The sequence below is a fragment of the Drosophila novamexicana genome, unplaced genomic scaffold (assembly GCF_003285875.2).
Source record: "Drosophila novamexicana strain 15010-1031.04,08,12 unplaced genomic scaffold, DnovRS2.1 tig00000387-arrow-pilon, whole genome shotgun sequence".
In the NCBI taxonomy this organism is placed as follows: domain Eukaryota; kingdom Metazoa; phylum Arthropoda; class Insecta; order Diptera; family Drosophilidae; genus Drosophila; species Drosophila novamexicana.
In genome coordinates, this window is record NW_020824800.1 from 3,886,702 (window position 1) to 3,910,420 (window position 23,719).

The window sequence follows — 23,719 nt, forward strand, 5'->3', positions numbered from 1 at the left end:
CTCCAAGGCTATTGTAAATTTGAAAGAATTTAATTTCCCATTGACCACTGTGCACTGTGTGTGTAGCTTAATCAGCTCGATGGCTTAGAGTTCTATGCAAATGAAGCAATTAGTGGGCAATTAAGCCCGCCTATTTCTATGCTAGTCCTAACCCTGAGTGAGGCGTTAAGGCAGTCCGTAGGCTGTCTCAGTTGTAGTTCCAGTATAGTTCACTGTTGGCACAAATTTGCCCAACATATTAATTAAGCTTAATCGTAAGTTTCCTTTACTTATCCACACACCAAGTCGTCCGAGTCGCTGTCCAATTGAGTTGAGCTATCTTATTTTTTTTTTTTGCGATCATGCGTCGCTTTTGTGCCTCAATCAGAGCAAAAATTGCAGATCTCTCCCAATTTCAATCCCCAACTCAATCTCAAGCCCAAACACACACGCACACACACACACACACACAGGCACACATTCACACGCAGTGCCTTGCCCTTTTGGCTGGCATCTCGCTTCCACTCGTCAGCTTAGCTTTGTCTATCTCTGTCGCAACAAGCTGCTGCGCTTAAATTGATGTCATTACCACTTTCATTTAGTGATGATGTCTATAAATAGATCTGGCAACTCTAGGGTTAAAGTACGCGTAGTCAAAATGCCGACAAAACAAACATACAGTGAAAGCTCCCTTGAAAGGTCAGCTGCAATTTCAGAAGAAACATATGTACATATATTTCTGTCACATTTTTAAATAACAATATAATCTTTATACTTTTCCAAAATACAGGGGTTGTAAGTAAAATGTTCTTAGGGAAATGTTCACCAAAGAAACTTGTCCGCGAGCAGAGCGTTAACTGTACTTTCAATTTTACGCATTAAGCATACGCCGCGTTTGACCGCGCAAGTTTTTCTGGGAAAACGCTTGTGTTGTGTTCTCAGCTAAAAGCTTTTCGAAGACACCAAATATTCCCATTATTTTGCGCAGCACAATGAACTCATAGCACAGGCTTTAAGTTGACTTGCTGTTGTTCTTGTTGTTGTTGTTTGTTATTAATGCTAAGCGCCGCAATGCTTTGCAATTAATCGTCAAAGATTTGGACATGAATTTCGACTAAAAAATCGGTGTTCAGATTTGAATGCCAGATTAATCTAGAGGGAAAACCATGAAGAAAAAGCCAAACTTCGTGGAAATCGGATGAAATTTGGCCGAGTTATGGGGGTGGTAATTTTTGACCCATGTCTATATACGAATCTTGGGATACGATTTGGACATGAATTTCGACTAAAAAATCGGTGTTCAGATTTGAATGCCAGATTAATCTAGAGGGAAAACCATGAAGAAAAAGCCGAACTTCGTGGAAATCGGATGAAATTTGACCGAGTTATGGGGGTGGTAATTTTTGACCCATGTCTATATACGAATCTTGGGGTAAGATTTGGACATGAATTTCGACTAAAAAATCGGTGTTCAGATTTGAATGCCAGATTAATCTAGAGGGAAAACCATGAAGAAAAAGCCGAACTTCGTGGAAATCGGATGAAATTTGACCGAGTTATGGGGGTGGTAATTTTTGACCCATGTCTATATACGAATCTTGGGATACGATTTGGACATGAATTTCGACTAAAAAATCGGTGTTCAGATTTGAATGCCAGATTAATCTAGAGGGAAAACCATGAAGAAAAAGCCAAACTTCGTGAAAATCGGATGAGATTTGGCCGAGTTATGGGGGTGGTAATTTTTGACCCATGTCTATATACGAATCTTGGGGTAAGATTTGGACATGAATTTCGACTAAAAAATCGGTGTTCAGATTTGAATGCCAGATTAATCTAGAGGGAAAACCATGAAGAAAAAGCCAAACTTCGTGGAAATCGGATGAAATTTGACCGAGTTATGGGGGTGGTAATTTTTGACCCATGTCTATATACGAATCTTGGGGTAAGATTTGGACATGAATTTCGACTAAAAAATCGGTGTTCAGATTTGAATGCCAGATTAATCTAGAGGGAAAACCATGAAGAAAAAGCCAAACTTCGTGGAAATCGGATGAAATTTGACCGAGTTATGGGGGTGGTAATTTTTGACCCATGTCTATATACGAATCTTGGGGTAAGAGTTGGACATGAATTTCGACTAAAAAATCGGTGTTCAGATTTGAATGCCAGATTAATCTAGAGGGAAAGCCATGAAGAACAAGCCAAGCTTCGTGAAAATCGGATGAGATTTGGCCGAGTTATGAGGGTGGTAATTTTTGACCCATGTCTATATACGAATCTTGGGGTAAGATTTGGACATGAATTTCGACTAAAAAATCGGTGTTCAGATTTGAATGCCAGATTAATCTAGAGGGAAAACCATGAAGAAAAAGCCAAACTTCGTGAAAATCGGATGAGATTTGGCCGAGTTATGGGGGTGGTAATTTTTGACCCATGTCTATATACGAATCTTGGGGTAAGATTTGGACATGAATTTCGACTAAAAAATCGGTGTTCAGATTTGAATGCCAGATTAATCTAGAGGGAAAACCATGAAGAACAAGCCAAACTTCGTGAAAATCGGATGAGATTTGGCCGAGTTATGAGGGTGGTAATTTTTGACCCATGTCTATATACGAATCTTGGGGTAAGATTTGGACATGAATTTCGACTAAAAAATCGGTGTTCAGATTTGAATGCCAGATTAATCTAGAGGGAAAACCATGAAGAACAAGCCAAACTTCGTGATATTCGGATGAGATTTGGCCGAGTTATGAGGGTGGTAATTTTTGACCCATGTCTATATACGAATCTTGGGGTAAGATTTGGACATGAATTTCGACTAACAATCGGTGTCGAGATTTGAATGCCAGATTAATCTAGAGGGAAAACCATGAAGAAAAAGCCAAACTTCGTGAAAATCGGATGAGATTTGGCCGAGTTATGGGGGTGGTAATTTTTGACCCATGTCTATATACGAATTTGGGGTAAGATTTGGACATGAATTTCGACTAAAAGCTCGGTGTTCAGATTTGAATGCCAGATTAATCTAGAGGGAAAACCATGATAAAAAGCCAAACTTCGTGAAAATCGGATGAGATTTGACCGAGTTATGGGGGTGGTAATTTTTGACCCATGTCTATATACGAATCTTGGTAAGATTTGGACATGAATTTCGACAAAAAACTCGGTGTTCAGATTTGAATGCCAGATTAATCTAGAGGGAAAACCATGAAGAAAAAGCCAAACTTCGTGGAAATCGGATGAAATTTGACCGAGTTATGGGGGTGGTAATTTTTGACCCATGTCTATATACGAATCTTGGGGTAAGATTTGGACATGAATTTCGACTAAAAAATCGGTGTTCAGATTTGAATGCCAGATTAATCTAGAGGGAAAACCATGAAGAAAAAGCCAAACTTCGTGGAAATCGGATGAAATTTGACCGAGTTATGGGGGTGGTAATTTTTGATCCATGTCTATATACGAAAATTGGGGTAAGATTTGGACATGAATTTCGACTAAAAAATCGGTGTTCAGATTTGAATGCCAGATTAATCTAGAGGGAAAACCATGAAGAACAAGCCAAACTTCGTGAAAATCGGATGAGATTTGGCCGAGTTATGAGGGTGGTAATTTTTGACCCATGTCTATATACGAATCTTGGGGTAAGATTTGGACATGAATTTCGACTAAAAAATCGGTGTTCAGATTTGAATGCCAGATTAATCTAGAGGGAAAACCATGAAGAACAAGCCAAACTTCGTGAAATTCGGATGAGATTTGGCCGAGTTATGAGGGTGGTAATTTTTGACCCATGTCTATATACGAATCTTGGGGTAAGATTTGGACATGAATTTCGACTAAAAAATCGGTGTTCAAATTTGAATGCCAGATTAATCTAGAGGGAAAACCATGAAGAAAAAGCCAAACTTCGTGGAAATCGGATGAAATTTGACCGAGTTATGGGGGTGGTAATATTTGACCCATGTCTATATACGAATCTTGGGGTAAGATTTGGACATGAATTTCGACTAAAAAATCGGTGTTCAGATATGAATGCCAGATTAATCTAGAGGGAAAACCATGAAGAAAAAGCCAAACTTCGTGGAAATCGGATGAAATTTGACCGAGTTATGGGGGTGGTAATTTTTGACCCATGTCTATATACGAATCTTGGGGTAAGATTTGGACATGAATTTCGACTAAAAAATCGGTGTTCAGATTTGAATGCCAGATTAATCTAGAGGGAAAACCATGAAGAAAAAGCCAAAATTCGTGGAAATCGGATGAAATTTGACCGAGTTATGGGGGTGGTAATTTTTGATCCATGTCTATATACGAAAATTGGGGTAAGATTTGGACATGAATTTCGACTAAAAAATCGGTGTTCAGATTTGAATGCCAGATTAATCTAGAGGGAAAACCATGAAGAACAAGCCAAACTTCGTGAAAATCGGATGAGATTTGGCCGAGTTATGAGGGTGGTAATTTTTGACCCATGTCTATATACGAATCTTGGGGTAAGATTTGGACATGAATTTCGACTAAAAAATCGGTGTTCAGATTTGAATGCCAGATTAATCTAGAGGGAAAACCATGAAGAACAAGCCAAACTTCGTGATATTCGGATGAGATTTGGCCGAGTTATGAGGGTGGTAATTTTTGACCCATGTCTATATACGAATCTTGGGGTAAGATTTGGACATGAATTTCGACTAACAATCGGTGTCGAGATTTGAATGCCAGATTAATCTAGAGGGAAAACCATGAAGAAAAAGCCAAACTTCGTGAAAATCGGATGAGATTTGGCCGAGTTATGGGGGTGGTAATTTTTGACCCATGTCTATATACGAATTTGGGGTAAGATTTGGACATGAATTTCGACTAAAAGCTCGGTGTTCAGATTTGAATGCCAGATTAATCTAGAGGGAAAACCATGATAAAAAGCCAAACTTCGTGAAAATCGGATGAGATTTGACCGAGTTATGGGGGTGGTAATTTTTGACCCATGTCTATATACGAATCTTGGTAAGATTTGGACATGAATTTCGACAAAAAACTCGGTGTTCAGATTTGAATGCCAGATTAATCTAGAGGGAAAACCATGAAGAAAAAGCCAAACTTCGTGGAAATCGGATGAAATTTGACCGAGTTATGGGGGTGGTAATTTTTGACCCATGTCTATATACGAATCTTGGGGTAAGATTTGGACATGAATTTCGACTAAAAAATCGGTGTTCAGATTTGAATGCCAGATTAATCTAGAGGGAAAACCATGAAGAAAAAGCCAAACTTCGTGGAAATCGGATGAAATTTGACCGAGTTATGGGGGTGGTAATTTTTGATCCATGTCTATATACGAAAATTGGGGTAAGATTTGGACATGAATTTCGACTAAAAAATCGGTGTTCAGATTTGAATGCCAGATTAATCTAGAGGGAAAACCATGAAGAACAAGCCAAACTTCGTGAAAATCGGATGAGATTTGGCCGAGTTATGAGGGTGGTAATTTTTGACCCATGTCTATATACGAATCTTGGGGTAAGATTTGGACATGAATTTCGACTAAAAAATCGGTGTTCAGATTTGAATGCCAGATTAATCTAGAGGGAAAACCATGAAGAACAAGCCAAACTTCGTGAAATTCGGATGAGATTTGGCCGAGTTATGAGGGTGGTAATTTTTGACCCATGTCTATATACGAATCTTGGGGTAAGATTTGGACATGAATTTCGACTAAAAAATCGGTGTTCAAATTTGAATGCCAGATTAATCTAGAGGGAAAACCATGAAGAAAAAGCCAAACTTCGTGGAAATCGGATGAAATTTGACCGAGTTATGGGGGTGGTAATATTTGACCCATGTCTATATACGAATCTTGGGGTAAGATTTGGACATGAATTTCGACTAAAAAATCGGTGTTCAGATATGAATGCCAGATTAATCTAGAGGGAAAACCATGAAGAAAAAGCCAAACTTCGTGGAAATCGGATGAAATTTGACCGAGTTATGGGGGTGGTAATTTTTGACCCATGTCTATATACGAATCTTGGGGTAAGATTTGGACATGAATTTCGACTAAAAAATCGGTGTTCAGATTTGAATGCCAGATTAATCTAGAGGGAAAACCATGAAGAAAAAGCCAAAATTCGTGGAAATCGGATGAAATTTGACCGAGTTATGGGGGTGGTAATTTTTGATCCATGTCTATATACGAAAATTGGGGTAAGATTTGGACATGAATTTCGACTAAAAAATCGGTGTTCAGATTTGAATGCCAGATTAATCTAGAGGGAAAACCATGAAGAACAAGCCAAACTTCGTGAAAATCGGATGAGATTTGGCCGAGTTATGAGGGTGGTAATTTTTGACCCATGTCTATATACGAATCTTGGGGTAAGATTTGGACATGAATTTCGACTAAAAAATCGGTGTTCAGACTTGAATGCCAGATTAATCTAGAGGGAAAACCATGAAGAACAAGCCAAACTTCGTGAAATTCGGATGAGATTTGGCCGAGTTATGAGGGTGGTAATTTTTGACCCATGTCTATATACGAATCTTGGGGTAAGATTTGGACATGAATTTCGACAAAAAACTCGGTGTTCAGATTTGAATGCCAGATTAATCTAGAGGGAAAACCATGAAGAAAAAGCCAAACTTCGTGGAAATCGGATGAAATTTGACCGAGTTATGGGGGTGGTAATTTTTGACCCATGTCTATATACGAATCTTGGGGTAAGATTTGGACATGAATTTCGACTAAAAAATCGGTGTTCAGATTTGAATGCCAGATTAATCTAGAGGGAAAACCATGAAGAAAAAGCCAAACTTCGTGAAAATCGGATGAGATTTGACCGAGTTTTGGGGGTGGTAATTTTTGACCCATGTCTATATACGAATCTTGGGATACGATTTGGACATGAATTTCGACTAAAAAATCGGTGTTCAGATTTGAATGCCAGATTAATCTAGAGGGAAAACCATGAAGAAAAAGCCAAACTTCGTGAAAATCGGATGAGATTTGGCCGAGTTATGGGGGTGGTAATTTTTGACCCATGTCTATATACGAATCTTGGGGTAAGATTTGGACATGAATTTCGACAAAAAACTCGGTGTTCAGATTTGAATGCCAGATTAATCTAGAGGGAAAACCATGAAGAAAAAGCCAAACTTCGTGAAAATCGGATGAGATTTGGCCGAGTTATGGGATAGGTAATTTTTGACCCATGTCTATATACGAATCTTGGGGTAAGATTTGGACATGAATTTCGACTAAAAAATCGGTGTTCAGATTTGAATGCCAGATTAATCTAGAGGGAAAACCATGAAGAAAAAGCCAAACTTCGTGAAAATCAGATGAGATTTGACCGAGTTATGGGGGTGGTAATTTTTGACCCATGTCTATATATGAATTTGGGGTAAGATTTGGACATGAATTTCGACTAAAAAATCGGTGTTCAGATTTGAATGCCAGAATAATCTAGAGGGAAAACCATGAAGAAAAAGCCGAACTTCGTGGAAATCGGATGAAATTTGACCGAGTTATGGGGGTGGTAATTTTTGACCCATGTCTATATACGAATCTTGGGGTAAGATTTGGACATGAATTTCGACTAAAAAATCGGTGTTCAGATTTGAATGCCAGATTAATCTAGAGGGAAAACCATGAAGAAAAAGCCAAACTTCGTGGAAATCGGATGAAATTTGGCCGAGTTATGAGGGTGGTAATTTTTGACCCATGTCTATATACGAATCTTGGGGTAAGATTTGGACATGAATTTCGACTAAAAAATCGGTGTTCAGATTTGAATGCCAGATTAATCTAGAGGGAAAACCATGAAGAAAAAGCCAAACTTCGTGGAAATCGGATGAAATTTGACCGAGTTATGGGGGTGGTAATTTTTGACCCATGTCTATATACGAATCTTGGGGTAAGATTTGGACATGAATTTCGACTAAAAAATCGGTGTTCAGATTTGAATGCCAGATTAATCTAGAGGGAAAACCATGAAGAAAAAGCCAAACTTCGTGGAAATCGGATGAAATTTGGCCGAGTTATGAGGGTGGTAATTTTTGACCCATGTCTATATACGAATCTTGGGGTAAGATTTGGACATGAATTTCGACTAAAAAATCGGTGTTCAGATTTGAATGCCAGATTAATCTAGAGGGAAAACCATGAAGAAAAAGCCAAACTTCGTGAAAATCAGATGAGATTTGACCGAGTTATGGGGGTGGTAATTTTTGACCCATGTCTATATATGAATTTGGGGTAAGATTTGGACATGAATTTCGACTAAAAAATCGGTGTTCAGATTTGAATGCCAGATTAATCTAGAGGGAAAACCATGAAGAAAAAGCCGAACTTCGTGGAAATCGGATGAAATTTGACCGAGTTATGGGGGTGGTAATTTTTGACCCATGTCTATATACGAATCTTGGGATACGATTTGGACATGAATTTCGACTAAAAAATCGGTGTTCAGATTTGAATGCCAGATTAATCTAGAGGGAAAACCATGAAGAAAAAGCCAAACTTCGTGAAAATCGGATGAGATTTGGCCGAGTTATGGGGGTGGTAATTTTTGACCCATGTCTATATACGAATCTTGGGGTAAGATTTGGACATGAATTTCGACTAAAAAATCGGTGTTCAGATTTGAATGCCAGATTAATCTAGAGGGAAAACCATGAAGAAAAAGCCAAACTTCGTGGAAATCGGATGAAATTTGACCGAGTTATGGGGGTGGTAATTTTTGACCCATGTCTATATACGAATCTTGGGGTAAGATTTGGACATGAATTTCGACTAAAAAATCGGTGTTCAGATTTGAATGCCAGATTAATCTAGAGGGAAAACCATGAAGAAAAAGCCAAACTTCGTGGAAATCGGATGAAATTTGACCGAGTTATGGGGGTGGTAATTTTTGACCCATGTCTATATACGAATCTTGGGGTAAGAGTTGGACATGAATTTCGACTAAAAAATCGGTGTTCAGATTTGAATGCCAGATTAATCTAGAGGGAAAGCCATGAAGAACAAGCCAAGCTTCGTGAAAATCGGATGAGATTTGGCCGAGTTATGAGGGTGGTAATTTTTGACCCATGTCTATATACGAATCTTGGGGTAAGATTTGGACATGAATTTCGACTAAAAAATCGGTGTTCAGATTTGAATGCCAGATTAATCTAGAGGGAAAACCATGAAGAAAAAGCCAAACTTCGTGAAAATCGGATGAGATTTGGCCGAGTTATGGGGGTGGTAATTTTTGACCCATGTCTATATACGAATCTTGGGGTAAGATTTGGACATGAATTTCGACTAAAAAATCGGTGTTCAGATTTGAATGCCAGATTAATCTAGAGGGAAAACCATGAAGAAAAAGCCAAACTTCGTGAAAATCAGATGAGATTTGACCGAGTTATGGGGGTGGTAATTTTTGACCCATGTCTATATACGAATTTGGGGTAAGATTTGGACATGAATTTCGACTAAAAAATCGGTGTTCAGATGTGAATGCCAGATTAATCTAGAGGGAAAACCATGAAGAAAAAGCCAAACTCCGTGGAAATCGGATGAAATTTGACCGAGTTATGGGGGTGGTAATTTTTGACCCATGTCTATATACGAATCTTGGGGTAAGATTTGGACATGAATTTCGACTAAAAATCGGTGTTCAGATTTGAATGCCAGATTAATCTAGAGGGAAAACCATGAAGAACAAGCCAAACTTCGTGAAAATCGGATGAGATTTGACCGAGTTATGAAGGTGGTAATTTTTGACCCATGTCTATATACGAATCTTGGACATGAATTTCGACTAAAAAATCGGTGTCCAGAGTTGAATGTCAGATTAATCTAGAGGGAAAACAATGAAGAAAAAGCCAAACTTCGTGAAAATCGGATGAGATTTGACCGAGTTATGGGGGTGGTAATTTTTGACCCATGTCTATATACGAATCTTGGGGTAAGATTTGGACATGAATTTCGACTAAAAAATCGGTGTTCAGATTTGAATGCCAGATTAATCTAGAGGGAAAACCATGAAGAAAAAGCCAAACTTCGTGGAAATCGGATGAAATTTGGCCGAGTTATGAGGGTGGTAATTTTTGACCCATGTCTATATACGAATCTTGGGGTAAGATTTGGACATGAATTTCGACAAAAAAATCGGTGTCCAGAGTTGAATGCCAGATTAATCTAGAGGGAAAACAATGAAGAAAAAGCCAAACTTCGTGAAAATCGGATGAGATTTGACCGAGTTATGGGGGTGGTAATTTTTGACCCATGTCTATATACGAATCTTGGGGTAAGATTTGGACATGAATTTCGACTAAAAAATCGGTGTTCAGATGTGAATGCCAGATTAATCTAGAGGGAAAACCATGAAGAAAAAGCCAAACTTCGTGGAAATCGGATGAAATTTGACCGAGTTATGGGGGTGGTAATTTTTGACCCATGTCTATATACGAATCTTGGGGTAAGATTTGGACATGAATTTCGACTAAAAAATCGGTGTTCAGATTTGAATGCCAGATTAATCTAGAGGGAAAACCATGAAGAACAAGCCAAACTTCGTGAAAATCGGATGAGATTTGACCGAGTTATGAAGGTGGTAATTTTTGACCCATGTCTATATACGAATCTTGGGGTAAGATTTGCACATGAATTTCGACTAAAAATCGATGTTCATATTTCGTCACATTTTAAAATAACAATATAATCTTTATACTTTTCCAAAATACAGGGGTTGTAAGTAAAATGTTCTTAGGGAAATGTTCGCCAAAGAAACTTGTCCGCGAGCAGAGCGTTAACTGTACTTACAATTTTACGCATTAAGCATACGCCGCGTTTGACCGCGCAAGTTTTTCTGGGAAAACGCTTGTGTTGTGTTCTCAGCTAAAAGCTTCTCGAAGACACCAAATATAAAAATACTGGTTCTTAACAAATTCCCATTATTTTGCGCAGCACAATGAACTCATAGCACAAGCTTTAAGTTGACTTGCTGTTGTTCTTGTTGTTGTTTGTTATTAATGCTAAGCGCCGCAATGCTTTGCAATTAATCGTCAAAGCATTACGTCACGCAGAATTTGTAGGGTACGGGGTGAGTGTGTGGCGGCGGGTGGCGGGCGGCGACTGTGAGACGGGCTCGCGCAGACACTAAATCAAATCAAACCAAACCGGTTTGAACAAACAATAAAAAAAACATACACATACATGCGCACAAATACACTTGTGCGCACACGTTAACTGGAGCTGATCACACACACACACACGCACACTCATACTCACATTGCACCCTATAAAAAGACTTGCAAGTGAGTGTGTGTGTGTGTGTGAGTGAGTGTGGAATCACCAAGGGAATCTGTATAATCAGCTGTTTGAGCGCGAGGCAGTTCGAGTTACTAAATGCTGACAAACTCAGAATTGTTGTTTAGAGCATTTCATTGAGCCAATTCGGATTCAGTTCTTTATGAACACGCCAAGCATTCTACCATAGAACTGCCATAGGAGATCTTGAGAAAATATTGTTCAAGGAAACCCAAAACAAACATAAATTCGTGAGTGCTTAAAACACTGCGCATTTTACATAAACAATTGAAAATGGTTTTGTAATTTGTGCATAAATATAGGTTTTTTGAAAATTGCCCAATAGATCAATTACGATACGGATTCGAAGAGAAGACTAGTTGTCTTGTCCTGGACACAAGGACATAGTAGCTGCTGCTAATTAAGAAGAACAGATTAAAAAGGTGCGTCATTTGGAATTTCAAAATCAAGTTAATAATAGTATGCATATGTATATTATATATATGGTATACATACATATATGTATATGTATGAAAAGAAAATAGTTGTAATTCAAATTAAACCAAATCCGGATCTCAAATCTCCAAAGCTAAGCCAATGTTGATAAGTAACAATAATAATAGTAATATAATAATAATAATATAATATAATAACAATAATAATAATATAAATAATCGTCATTATAATCATAATAATAATGATGATGATTTGAACGAAAGTCTTAATAAGATGAATATTAAAAAATAATGGGAAATTATTATATTACTTTATTATTGTTAATAAAATTATGGCCTATTATTAATATTACTAGTATAAATATTTTTATTATTTTAACTTTCGCTAAAAAAAAGCGATTGAAATTTTTTTTTGCTATTTCTTATAAAAGATCGGATTTATAAATTATTTTCGAATTTTCTCAATGAACTTAATTCGATTTTTATTAGTAAAAAAAACTCCAAATAAGATATATGGTATTTTCGATTTCTATTAGTAAAAGCACAATTGAAAAATCTTTGAAAACAAATCATAGTTAAAGCTTAAGTTTATGTTAAATAAGGTAATTAATAGATTTACCAATTTCTTTTTTGTTTCTCAATTTCGACTCGTTATTATAATAATAAAGTCTGTTATGACAACAGCTCGAACTGAAAGATCAAAAGTTGATCAAGAGACAATGAAAAGAGTAAAACTTTTGAATGGTAAACAAATTCTTAGCTCGTTAATTGTATGTACTTTTTTGATAATTAGTAATTTAGCTGAAAATAACACACCTGAGGCTTGCTTCCACTTTGAGTTACAAGTTGAGAACCGCTTAAAACCAGCTCAAGCTGCCGTTTGTCGAATTTTGTTATTTGCAGAATTCTAGTCAGATATATGACACACACACATGTATCTACCTATATGCAGGTGTATATGTGTGTGTGAGAGCTGAAAATCAAAAACAAAATATAAAACCCGCTTGATAAGCTGCCCGGTTTTACTCGTTGTATAAGTCCCAGATACTCTGTAAGTCCCCGATACTTGGCTGTCTGGCCTCCATCTTCGGCTGGATGAAACCAAAGTGGTTGAGTTTTGGTAGCCGTATACCAGTTTTAACTAAACAGCCACTGATAAGATTATTATTTAGTTGTGCGTTCTCCGTATCACCGGAACCTAAATCGTTTAAAACACACGGACAACAATCGAGCCAGACGACAATCTGAACAACAATAATAACAGCTAGAGATACAGTCAATAACATCATAATAAATAGTTCTTTTCCTAAGTTTCTTGAAAAGCAAGTCATGATTTTATCTTCATGATAGCAAAGTTGTAACTCCCTTGTAGCAATATATATCTAGCTATACTTGGTTTATTGTCATGCCAAAAGTGGATATCATATGATATAGAAGTCCGATGTTGTCTGATTCTTAGATTTATGATATAGTGATCGGATCAGTTCAACTGCAACATATGTAATTGCTGTAAAGTACAGTTGTTTCAAAACTGTGCGACTACTCCGACTAGAAAGAGACAGAGAGACAAACGGACACCGACCAGACTGTTCATGCTGATCTTGAATATGTATATATATGTACATATATGTATATATATTACAGACTTGCAGCTGATTTCCCAAAAGCATTACACATTTCCATACACCAAAACGAACTAGTTTCAGACTAGTTGCACGTGTCAGAAGAACTTTACCGTATATGGCTAACCATATTATCTTAGCTTTAATTGTGACGTCACAGCTGCTCATTTACCGGTTGAAAGCGGCTCTCAGTTCGAAAAAGAGCTTGGATTTTCGGTAAGAGCTAAATTCAAGCGTGCATCGAAATGAACGCGTTATCAATGCGCTTGCATCGGGCAACCCCTCCTGCCCCCCTTGCCTCTGGCCGAGGCGACCCCGCAGCAGCGATCAAGTGTCGGAAGTTTTTCCATAGCTTCTTTCGAAAAGCTGCCCTGCAGCTCGCCCCTCAGCCCACTGCTGATGCTGTTGTTGTTGGCGACCACTCAATGTCGCTCTCTTACGCACGCTCTCTCGCATACACACACACACACACACACACACGCGCGCGCTTTAATTTCAGCTGTCTTCTCTCTCTCTATCTCTCTTTGATGCTGCTGCGTATACGTTCGCGTTTTCCAAATCAAATTGTTTTGAAAAACTCAACGCAAGTTTTCAGATTCATCTCGACGTTGCGCGTGTCAAGTTGTGTGTCTCGGCTTTGTCTTAAGATCGGTTCTCAATAATATTCCAAGCATTTTGTGAGTCTACAGTTTGTGCTACTATATAACAGCTTTTATAAGTATTTTATATCAGGATTTAAGAAAGAAAAGTTTGAAAACAGAAAAATATAATTCAAGTTGTGCAAAAAACAGAGATATATTTGGAAGTAAACACATGTAAAAACTTATTATTATTCAAAATTACATTTGTTACACGGAAACTTATCATATTTATTAACATAATCGATTGATCGTGCAAGGCATACAAGAAATTTTCAAATAAAAATCGTATTCAAAAAGTGCAAAATACAGATAAAAGATTATTATTATAAAAAGTTGAAAGCCTATAAAACTTAATCTAACTCAAATACTACCAAGGCTTCTGAGAATACTTAAAAAAATATCTGAAAAATTCTTTTAAACTTATCTTTAAGGTGCTCTTAAGTAAACAAAGCCATACTAATTTAAATGCAAAATTATTTGTGCCAATAAACTTTTAGACGCTGAACTAAAAACCAGATAGCAAATACTACTAGTAAATATATGCATATTAAATTATACGTTTCACTCATTAAAAGTGGCTTAGAGGGTATGATAACGCTGTGCGATTGTATGTGAAAGGCAGTAAAATCTATTTTGAGACGGACACAAAGATAAAATTAACAGTTTTATGTAAAAGTTAACAGTCTTATGTACATGTTACGTTTAATTAACAGTTTTATGTAAGTGTTAAGTTTAATAATTAAACATGTAATATATAACATATAATAGTATTAATATTATCTTAAATAATAATTATATTTAGCGTTAAGCTTTTGATTCTTTAAATATTTATAAGATTTTATTCATGGTAGAGCTCTCCCTGTATTTGCTGAACTTAAGTGAAGGGTATCTTCTAGTCGATCATATTCGTTGAAGGCACTCTTACTAATTTTGTCACCTGCTCTGCCCGTTTGTTTTTGTGCCTTTTCGTTTTACATTAGGTAATCAAACCATAAACTAACTGACTTAACTGAGTCAAGATCAAACCACAGGCGTCAGCTTTAACGTATTCCCGTGTGGATCAGAAAAGAACCCGCCGGACTTCACCCACATACATAAAATGTCACAGACGCTCGCCTACATCACGTTAATCGCTTTTATTGCGCATCTCTTATCAGGTAACGGTATATACGGTTATAATATATAATGTACAAAACATATGCCAGTAGACATTACCCGAGAATTTTCGATTCCCCTTTTTCTTAACCCAATTTCCGCCTGCTTAAATGTTACTCGTATTCAAGCGATATTATCACCTAAATAGAGAAGTTTTCCGGAAAGTCTACAATTTTATTAATACTATGTAAGTTGGCCAGCCTAGGGATAAGATTTTCTGAGATTGGTATAATATAAGTTCGTTAAAGATTTAAAAAATTAGTTTAAAGTCGTTTGAAGGAAATTTCCCATTTCCACCCAAGCAGGTGGATCTCCCGAAATCAGTGAAAAAAGTCATTAATGTATTTTGCCAAAGAATTCGCACAAAAAAACGCGTTTCAAGCTGATTGGATAACAGATAAATTTCATGCAATCATTTTCCACCAATTTTCCACTCTTGCTAGTGGAATTCTTGCTCTTACTCAATTTGTAATGTATATAGCTATAGAAGTGTGTCATTTTGGGCGGCGGACTCTTTAATTAATTAATCAAATTGAAAAGCACAGAATCAGCCAATTGATTTATCAAAACACGACATCTGTCCGCATCTTGTTTTCGGCTGGGCAATGGAATTTATTTGGACGCGCCGATGTGGAACCTAATGTTAATGGCAACACCCTCGACCAGAGGGGAAGTAGTCGAGAGTACAAAGCAATTGATTTTGGGCTTTGCACTTTAATTAAATAACGCTTCCAAAACGAATGCCAAATGTAAATTGATATCAATTGAATTTTCTGTTTGGGCTTTTAACACCGTGCCTAATGCGACACGATTGATGGGTAAATAGGCGGAAAGGCAGGTGTTATCGGTAAATTATTATGCTGATGAGTTTCACCGAGCGACTGATATGAATGCAGCTAACCGACGGCAAGATACCCTGTAAGCAGCTACAGCATGGGCAACTGAGACTTTGACTGTAAGTTTTAGACAATCTGACTGACAGACAGATTGATTGTCTGATTGGGGCTTAAAGCATAGCTCAAAAAGGGGCAACTGCATTTTGCACATTTTGGAAAATTTTCTTGTTTTTAAAAAATTTTCTGAGTACAAGTAAACTTTACCCGAAATTGAAAAATCTTTCGTTTTATGGCTGTGTTGTAAAATGCAGGATATTTTTTGAGCGCAGGTATACACATGATTTGGGAAATTTCCACAAGCTGTAGTGGAAAATTGGTGGAAAATGTATGTACGCAACACATTCGCCTTGATGTTAATTTTTAGAAATCCTATTTAGAATTTATTGACTGGTTAAACACTAGTCCACCCGTCTGGGTTCTCAAGAAATTTGGACTAAATTTCCAACAAGCTGTTGTAAAACGTGTGAGCGCGAGGTAAGGCGGAAGATAGGTGGAATTGCCAATATACCTGCTTGCAACATCGTATTCAGAGCTGGGTAGAGACCTAATGAGACTCAATTGAAGTCACTTTCTGCATTCTTTGCACAAGCTGAGAACCACTTAAAGTTAACTTCCCCCCACGCGACATTTCAGGGCAGTAAAAGATGTTAAATTATTGAAGCTCTGCAGTGATAATCAGATGCGCAAATACACAACTGGTTTCTGTATATATATATATATATATGTGTGTATATACGACAACCCTAGGCATTCATAGGGTTGAGTTACGCGCTTCATTAGCATACAATTGTCAAGTGTTGGCTGGCGAACACAGTGCTACAAGTTCAAGTTTAGGCTGACCGCAAACCGCGGCGCATGTAAAATGCAAATGTCCGATTTGATATCTTGAATCTCATATTTCAAATACTACAATATTCTTATGGCAACTTGTTTTTATTGGCGTTGCGCTTGGATTAATTGCAAATGGCAAGAAAATAGGGGAAAAAAACAACTTGACGGGGCCTGTGAATAGGCCAAAAGTCAGCAAACTAAGAAGCAACAAAAAATCGCGCATACGCCCAGTTAAACGTCGGACAATCAAGTCTCTTCAGCTAACCTGACATTCGGGTGCATATAAATGGAGCTTGAAAAGGTATAAAATGGTTAAAGCTCATGAGTGCAAACGTTTTTGTTTGAGTTCTAAAATCATAGATCAGAATCAGAAACTAATATTAATATATATTTTTAATACTGGATATGGCGATCTTTCCATATTACAAATATTTGAAGGCGTCTTGGATAGAAAATCCCGGACCTCGAGCCAAACAAATAATACATTTCTAATTTATAAATGTATTAAATTTAAATTTAATGCCAAAAGAAAATTAATTGAAAGAGTTGTTCCTTTTTCGAAAGGGTATCCAAAGGTTGGAAACTATGCTCAAGTGCTTGTTCTTTAAGTTTTTGTGCTGTTTTGCGTGTCAGAACAGAACCTGGTAACAGAATTGGAGCCCGAACAAGAAGTGCTCGCAGTTGACATGCAATTATTTAGCCAACTGCCGAGTCTCAGTCAGTTAGTCAGACAGGTAGCTCAGCTACCTGGCGGGGGCTAATAAAATAATTTGCTGTCAAAATGTCTGGCTATGTGAAAAGGTTGGTGCATTCGGAATGCCATGCGAAAAGGTCTACTATATGTGCGCCTTGAAATGCCGATGACAAATTGCTTTTCTATTCTAAGCAAGGCTGCAAACCGATAATGAAATGAGCCCCGTGCCAAATCGGAGCTACAGGCCCAACCGCACAGCTATTGTCTTGTATCAACGGTTTGGCTGAACATAAAATACTTTGAGATGCATTTACAAGCCACAAATAACTTGTGACTAAAAATACTAGCATTACCCGGCTTTGACCGGGCAGTCAGTCTGTCTTATCAAAATAGATCTAGCCATGGTCGACCTGTCTTACCTGTCTCTCGTCGATCTCTGCACTTGCAGAAGCTAGATAATTTATGCCTGCTTTTTTAACAACAACAAAAAAAATTGAATAAACCACTTATTGGAGATATAGCCTTGTGTTTTTGCAATTTAGACTCGCTCGGGGTATCTCTCAGCCAGGAACTCCCGACTAGAGTAGAATGCTTGAAGATTGATTCGAATACTTCCAATTCTCATACCCATTCCTATTCCTTGTGCATATCCATATGCATATATATAAGGAAGGCAGTTCGACAGCGTATCTCGCTCGGACAGCGTATCTCCCAGTCAGGCACACCCGACTAGATTAGAGTACTCTTACTTGATTATCTCTCTCTCTCTCTCTCTCTCTCTCTCTAAATATATATATATAAATAAGGCAGTTGGAATGATTTTAAGTGCAGTCCGAGCTCAGGGTATCTCTCAGTCAGACGATTCCCACTAGAATAAACTATTGCTGAATTCGAGTATTAAGGCATTCCCTTTCTCATTTATATATGCAGTCTCGGGCTTGCGCTGTCATCAGTGCAATTCGCACGACAACGAGGATTGCGCCAGTTTGGTGGTGAACACGCCGCGTGCCCAGCGGGATGAGCAATATTTGCTCGATTGTGAACCCAAGGGGGTGGACCAGGCGTTCTGCCGGAAGACGGTCATCAAACTGGAGGTGAACGATGAGCATCGCATTGAGCGCAGCTGCGGCTGGATACAGGAGAAGGCGCATAATACCTGCTTTACGGCGGACAACGAGGGCTACAAGCAAATCGTTTGCACCTGCAGCGAGGAGGGCTGCAACGGCGCCCGTGCATTAGCCGGCCCTGGTTCAGTCCTGGTACTGGCTCTCAGCCTGCTCGCTGCCCTGGGCTGCGTCCTGCGACGCTGATGATGAACTGCAACCATCCAGCGCAAGGATTTGAGTTCCAATCTAATCAAATATCTTGCACTATCTATAAGTCTTATGTTAATATCTTTTCGCGCAGCTGTTTCGCAGAATTAAAATATGTTATTTGTATTTGTAATTTGTATTTCATAATTATGCAAAAACTAAGATACGACTAATTTACTTATTTTTCTTGACCCTTTCTTATTTGTTGCCCAGAAAATAGTTAGATCTAAGGCCAAACTTTAGGAGTCTGCTTCGAACTGCCTTTGAATCCGGAAGTCAATAATTTTTATAGATTTTTAGAGGGTATTATAATTTGTATATCCTGAACCCATTAATGGGTATAAGGGTATATTGTATTTGTGCAAAATCCAAATGTATGTAACAGGCAGAAGGAATCATCTCTGACCTCATAAAGTATATATATTCTTGATCAGCATCAATAGCGGAGTCCGTCTGTCTGTCCATCCGTCCGTCCGTCCGTATGTATGAACTCAAGGAGCTCAGAACCTATAAGAGCTAGAGACTTGAAATTTTAGATGTAGGTGCTCCTAGTGCATGCGCAGGTCGAGTTTGTTTCCGATAATCGATAACTTACTCCGTTTCCAAGCAATCGATAAAAATCGATATCGATATCCTGTTTTTTGGGCAATTTTGGTAAATAATAAGAGCTAGAGTCACCAAACTTGACATACAGCTTCTAAAATAGAATATATATATATGCATTTGATGTTGGAATAAGAGGGTTCAGGGTATCCTCTAGTCGGGAGCTCCCGACTAGAACCTCTCTCAATATATCTTGAAGGAACTGGGCATTTGTTGGCTTGAGAAAGCTCTCTGCATATGTGCAAAATGTATATCAAGCTGGTAATATAGCACTTGAAATCTTTAAGGATTTAATATGGTATATATATTTATTATAAAACCTAATTACAACTCAACCAAAGGTTGATTGAAATCTCTTTGGCTTCAAGCAAAGGAATTGAGTGTACTTTAAAATAGCCTAAAATCGATAGTTTGCTTTATGTTGGGGCTTAAGCTTTCCTTAAGGAATCCAGCTGATGCCAAAATGTCTGCACAATTGTTTTGTGGCTTGGTCGACAACAAAGTTATGCCCCAAACTAATAGCATAACGTTTTTTCTTTTTTTTTTTTATCTTTTTCCTTACGTTTTATTGTGGAGCCAGGGGCACAAGAAATTGTTGTTTTTGTATCAGGCAGGGCAAGGACGAGATGCTGACCCATTGCCATTAGGCCAAAGGCACACAAATTCTTGTTTCTCCACGCACTTGACGGGCTTTAACATCTCGTTACATTTGCTGCCGTTTGTTAGTCTTTCATTTTTATTGCCAACTACACAGATACACAGTTAGATACAGTGGAAGCTCGTTGAGCGGACAGCCTCATTGGCCGGACAACTTATGTAAATACCTAGTATTGTAGAGTTAATTATTTGTTCAAGATATTTCTGCCAAACTTAACAACCATAAGCTTCCCTATGTTTCGAACATATCTGCAGAGGAACTCATTGTAGAACTTATTTGGTGGGAATATGGGTGGATTTCAAAGAATGTAGCTCGGTTTTAATGCATTTACAAATTACAATCTTTTTATAATTGTCTTACAAATTATGTTTCCATGAATTTCACTAAGTTCATGCGTGGAATATGGGCGGATTTCAATGATGGGTGGATTGCAAAAAATCGCTAAATCGTTTTTAATGAATTCACAAACAATTTATTATTGTTCTACAAATGATGCTTCGACTTAGGCGAGGTTTCACTGTACATACAATATTCTGAAGCGACCTACATGCGTTACATATCACAGAGTTGCTTTTGTCGCCAGTCCAACTAGCTATTCCCAGAGTCTTTTGTCCTGTCTGTGACTGTGAATGTGACTGAGAATATGATTGTGGATGTTAATGTGGCTGTGTTTGTGGCTGTGGATGTGGCTGCGTGTGCGTTTGTTGCCGCCAGCTTGTCGCCCTCATCCGGCTAGAGCATCCGCAGCATTCGCTTGTGTGCCGCCCACACTTCCACCTACCCCTGCATGAATAGATACACGCCCACAAATAGATTTGCCCAGCCAGTGGGTCTTTATTTTATTTTCGTGGACTCTTTGGCGCCAACATGAAGAAAAATTGATTTTCAATTCTATGTGAGACATCGCCCCATGTTGTTGGCGTTTTATTGCATGTGGTTGATTTCTTGGATATTCTTGGTAATTGGGCGTTACTTTCGGAAATTTGGAAGGACATTGAACCCATTGAAAACGGAAAATGAATCGACAGACAGACGGACGTGACTAAATACACTCGTTGCCCCACCATGGGTGTCTCCACCTGCAATGCATTTGTCGCCAAAAGTGAGCAATATATATTAAAATGATTCCTTAGGAACGTACCTTGGCGCACTGAAACATCTGAGTTCCGAGATCCAATTGGTGTTTTTTTCCATTATGTTTTAGCTGTAAGTAGGTGAGGGATCATGGGGAGATCCACAGTCTGCATACTCCCTGACAAATCAAGGTACCGAACTGTCATTCCGACTATATAGACTTGCATTGCCCACCAATTTAAGCTACAATTTTAATGCAGCTGTCATTTTGATAAACACGAATATATAAAGCTAGCGCAAATTCCAAAATTTTCTGTATACGTCTACACACACCCATTCATGCGCGTCTTCTTTGAATTCTGTCGCAGTTGCAATTGCGACTGTATTGTTTTCTGTGTTGCGAGTAGTGCGGTTAGTTGCGAGCTCGAACCCTTTAAAGCAAACTTTTATTTCTTTTATCTTTATTACTACAAAATCAAACGATCGCGTAGCGCGAGCTGACTTTGGTGTTGGAATAAGATGGTACAGGGTATTCCCTAGTCGGGAGCTGCCGACTAGAACCTCTTAGTTGTTAGTTCTATATTTATAATCTTCTTCAGACGTACGCGGCAAGGGTATCGTGTTGAAATCATAAAAGCTAAAATCATGAGACAACTTTTGCATTGTCGGCCGCCTGTCTGGGTTTTGGTTCCAACATTGTTCAACCAAGACTTGAATGATCTTTTTATTTTTATAATCCTTTATAGCATCCAATTTCGGTCGCTCTCCTGTATCGGTTTAATTTAAATAAATTGTTCGTTATTTTGTTAACTAACTCACCTTTCGTGGATAAATTATTAAAGGCGAGCGCATTTGGATTTTCCAGGTGATGAAAAGGTTTCTTTCGTGACATTACTTCCCAGAGTGTAATGCCAAAGCTGTACACATCGCATTTCTCCGTGTATTTTTTTCCTTCGAGAACCTGCACTTGCAAGAGTAATGTTACGTTAGAGCATGCTCTAGACGACAGTGCCTGACTAGAAAATACCCTGTACCCAGTTCCGCAACATACATTGGATATTGGTCATATTTCCTTTAACCCCACACCCTCCTTCTGGAAATTTGTAATTTTCAATATTGAAATGAAAAGCTATGGATAGACAGACGGATGGATGGCTAGAGACGCTTGGCTGCTGATGCTGATTAAGATTATATTAATAGGTACAGGGTATATCAACAACTATATTCAAATTGAAAAATGTAAACCTCTGGTGCTATGTAAGCGGGAGTTCCAACTGTACTCGACATTTTTGAAGCAATTTCTCGTACTGTACCAAAATCACATATTTTCAGTATACGATAATCTTCAAAAAGCAGCAAATTGTTTGGCTTCAAATCGCGGTGGAGAACTGTTGGGTTCCGATTATGCAGATACTCAACTGCCTAGAATTGTTAAAGTGTAAGATTTATTAATTATATCAACTTTACTATATCCCCAACAAGGTGGGAACGCACCCTGGCGCACTGAAACATCAAATTGTGTAGAGCCAGATATGACATATTTTCCAATCTGCTCTTCTCCTTGTGTAGATAGTAATGGAGGGATCCACAGTCCGCATACTCCATGATAAGGTAAAGGTCAGTGCCAATCGTTGTTTTGCCATATAACTCGACAATACTCTCATGTCTAAGGAGCCATAAATTTTGCAATTCCTTATTAAGTTCCGCGTTGTCCTCTGACCTTATAATTAGTTTCTTGGCGGCTACTTTCCTGTCCATCCATTTTGCTTCATAGACCAAACCAAATCCTCCATCACCCAATTGCTATATGAGGTAGAGTTAAGAATATTTTATTTAGAGCGGGATTCTAAGAATTTGGTAAATGTTATCTCTTGCTCCCGATCAAAAACGAAGTCGATGACCGGCTAACCTCTATTGTTATTTGTTATAAATGACGATAAATAAAATATAATATAAAACTTAAAAAAAAAAAAAAAAATCAGCGAATAACAAATAATTAATGACTAATAATAATGGAAATTGCATATTTAGGAGTTATAGAAAAAGCTGAATAGCTCTGCAGTAGTCCTACCTTTATTGTTATGGTAATATCCTTTGCATATATTTCCCTCACCCATGCCATAATTCTCACAACAAAAACTAATACTAATCGCTTGCGAAAAATGGTTAATGACTAAAACTGTTGATTTTTGCCAAAGATTAGACAAGCGTAGAACAACAACGTCGCGTAAGATGCCAGCACGAAAGTAGACTGACTGATAAAAGTTGAACGATCAACATCAATTAATGTTTTGCAAATTATCGATCTTAGTCACTGGAAGGGTTATATCGATATACATATATATCGATATATCGTTGCAAGAGATTCAACAAAATGTTGATTTATAGCTCGGGGAGAACAGCTTTTATTCGCGCGCCGAAGCTCAAATACCCTTGTGCGGTATGTTTGTGTATTCCAATTCGGGAAGATTCGCTAACAGAAGGGCTCTTGAACAGTGG

The 23,719-nt window shown here is 38.0% G+C and overlaps 2 protein-coding genes across 3 annotated transcripts; one reads left to right on the top strand and one right to left on the bottom strand.

The window, feature by feature from the left end:
- Window positions 1–11,435: 11,435 nt before the first annotated feature.
- Window positions 11,436–19,038, top strand: LOC115760221. 2 transcript variants are annotated; one of them, XM_030701474.1, is made up of 4 exons: window positions 11,436–11,529; window positions 11,602–11,721; window positions 14,977–15,153; window positions 18,503–19,038. In XM_030701474.1, the coding sequence occupies exons 3-4, from the start codon at window positions 15,096–15,098 to the stop codon at window positions 18,880–18,882; spliced, it is 438 nt and encodes a 145-aa protein (XP_030557334.1). In that variant the 5' UTR covers window positions 11,436–11,529; window positions 11,602–11,721; window positions 14,977–15,095; the 3' UTR covers window positions 18,883–19,038. The 2 variants fall into 2 exon arrangements, with proteins under 2 accessions (XP_030557334.1, XP_030557335.1); XM_030701475.1 differs by lacking the exons at window positions 11,436–11,529; window positions 11,602–11,721 and adding an exon at window positions 13,946–14,032.
- A 2,738-nt stretch (window positions 19,039–21,776) lies between these two features.
- On the bottom strand, window positions 21,777–23,395 carry LOC115760142 (putative mitogen-activated protein kinase kinase kinase 7-like). The gene is made up of 5 exons (XM_030701347.1): window positions 23,292–23,395; window positions 22,715–23,023; window positions 22,466–22,642; window positions 22,040–22,181; window positions 21,777–21,987 (listed from the first exon to the last, which is right to left on the bottom strand). Exons 1-5 carry the CDS (start codon window positions 23,340–23,342, stop codon window positions 21,785–21,787), a joined length of 882 nt encoding a protein of 293 aa, XP_030557207.1. The 5' UTR covers window positions 23,343–23,395; the 3' UTR covers window positions 21,777–21,784.
- Between the last annotated feature and the right edge of the window lie 324 nt (window positions 23,396–23,719).

Bases quoted from the DNA above. Each gene is read 5' to 3' on its own strand.
- LOC115760142 (XM_030701347.1), bottom strand. From the start codon at position 23,342: ATGGCATGGGTGAGGGAAATATATGCAAAGGATATTACCATAACAATA. The intron at 23,024-23,291 runs GTAGGACTACTG...TACCTCATATAG, and splicing joins ATATTACCATAACAATAAAG to CAATTGGGTGATGGAGGATT. The intron at 22,182-22,465 runs GTTTACATTTTT...TTGCAAGTGCAG, and splicing joins CCGCTTACATAGCACCAGAG to GTTCTCGAAGGAAAAAAATA.
- LOC115760221 (XM_030701474.1), top strand. From the start codon at position 15,096: ATGTCACAGACGCTCGCCTACATCACGTTAATCGCTTTTATTGCGCAT. The intron at 15,154-18,502 runs GTAACGGTATAT...TTATATATGCAG, and splicing joins TATTGCGCATCTCTTATCAG to TCTCGGGCTTGCGCTGTCAT.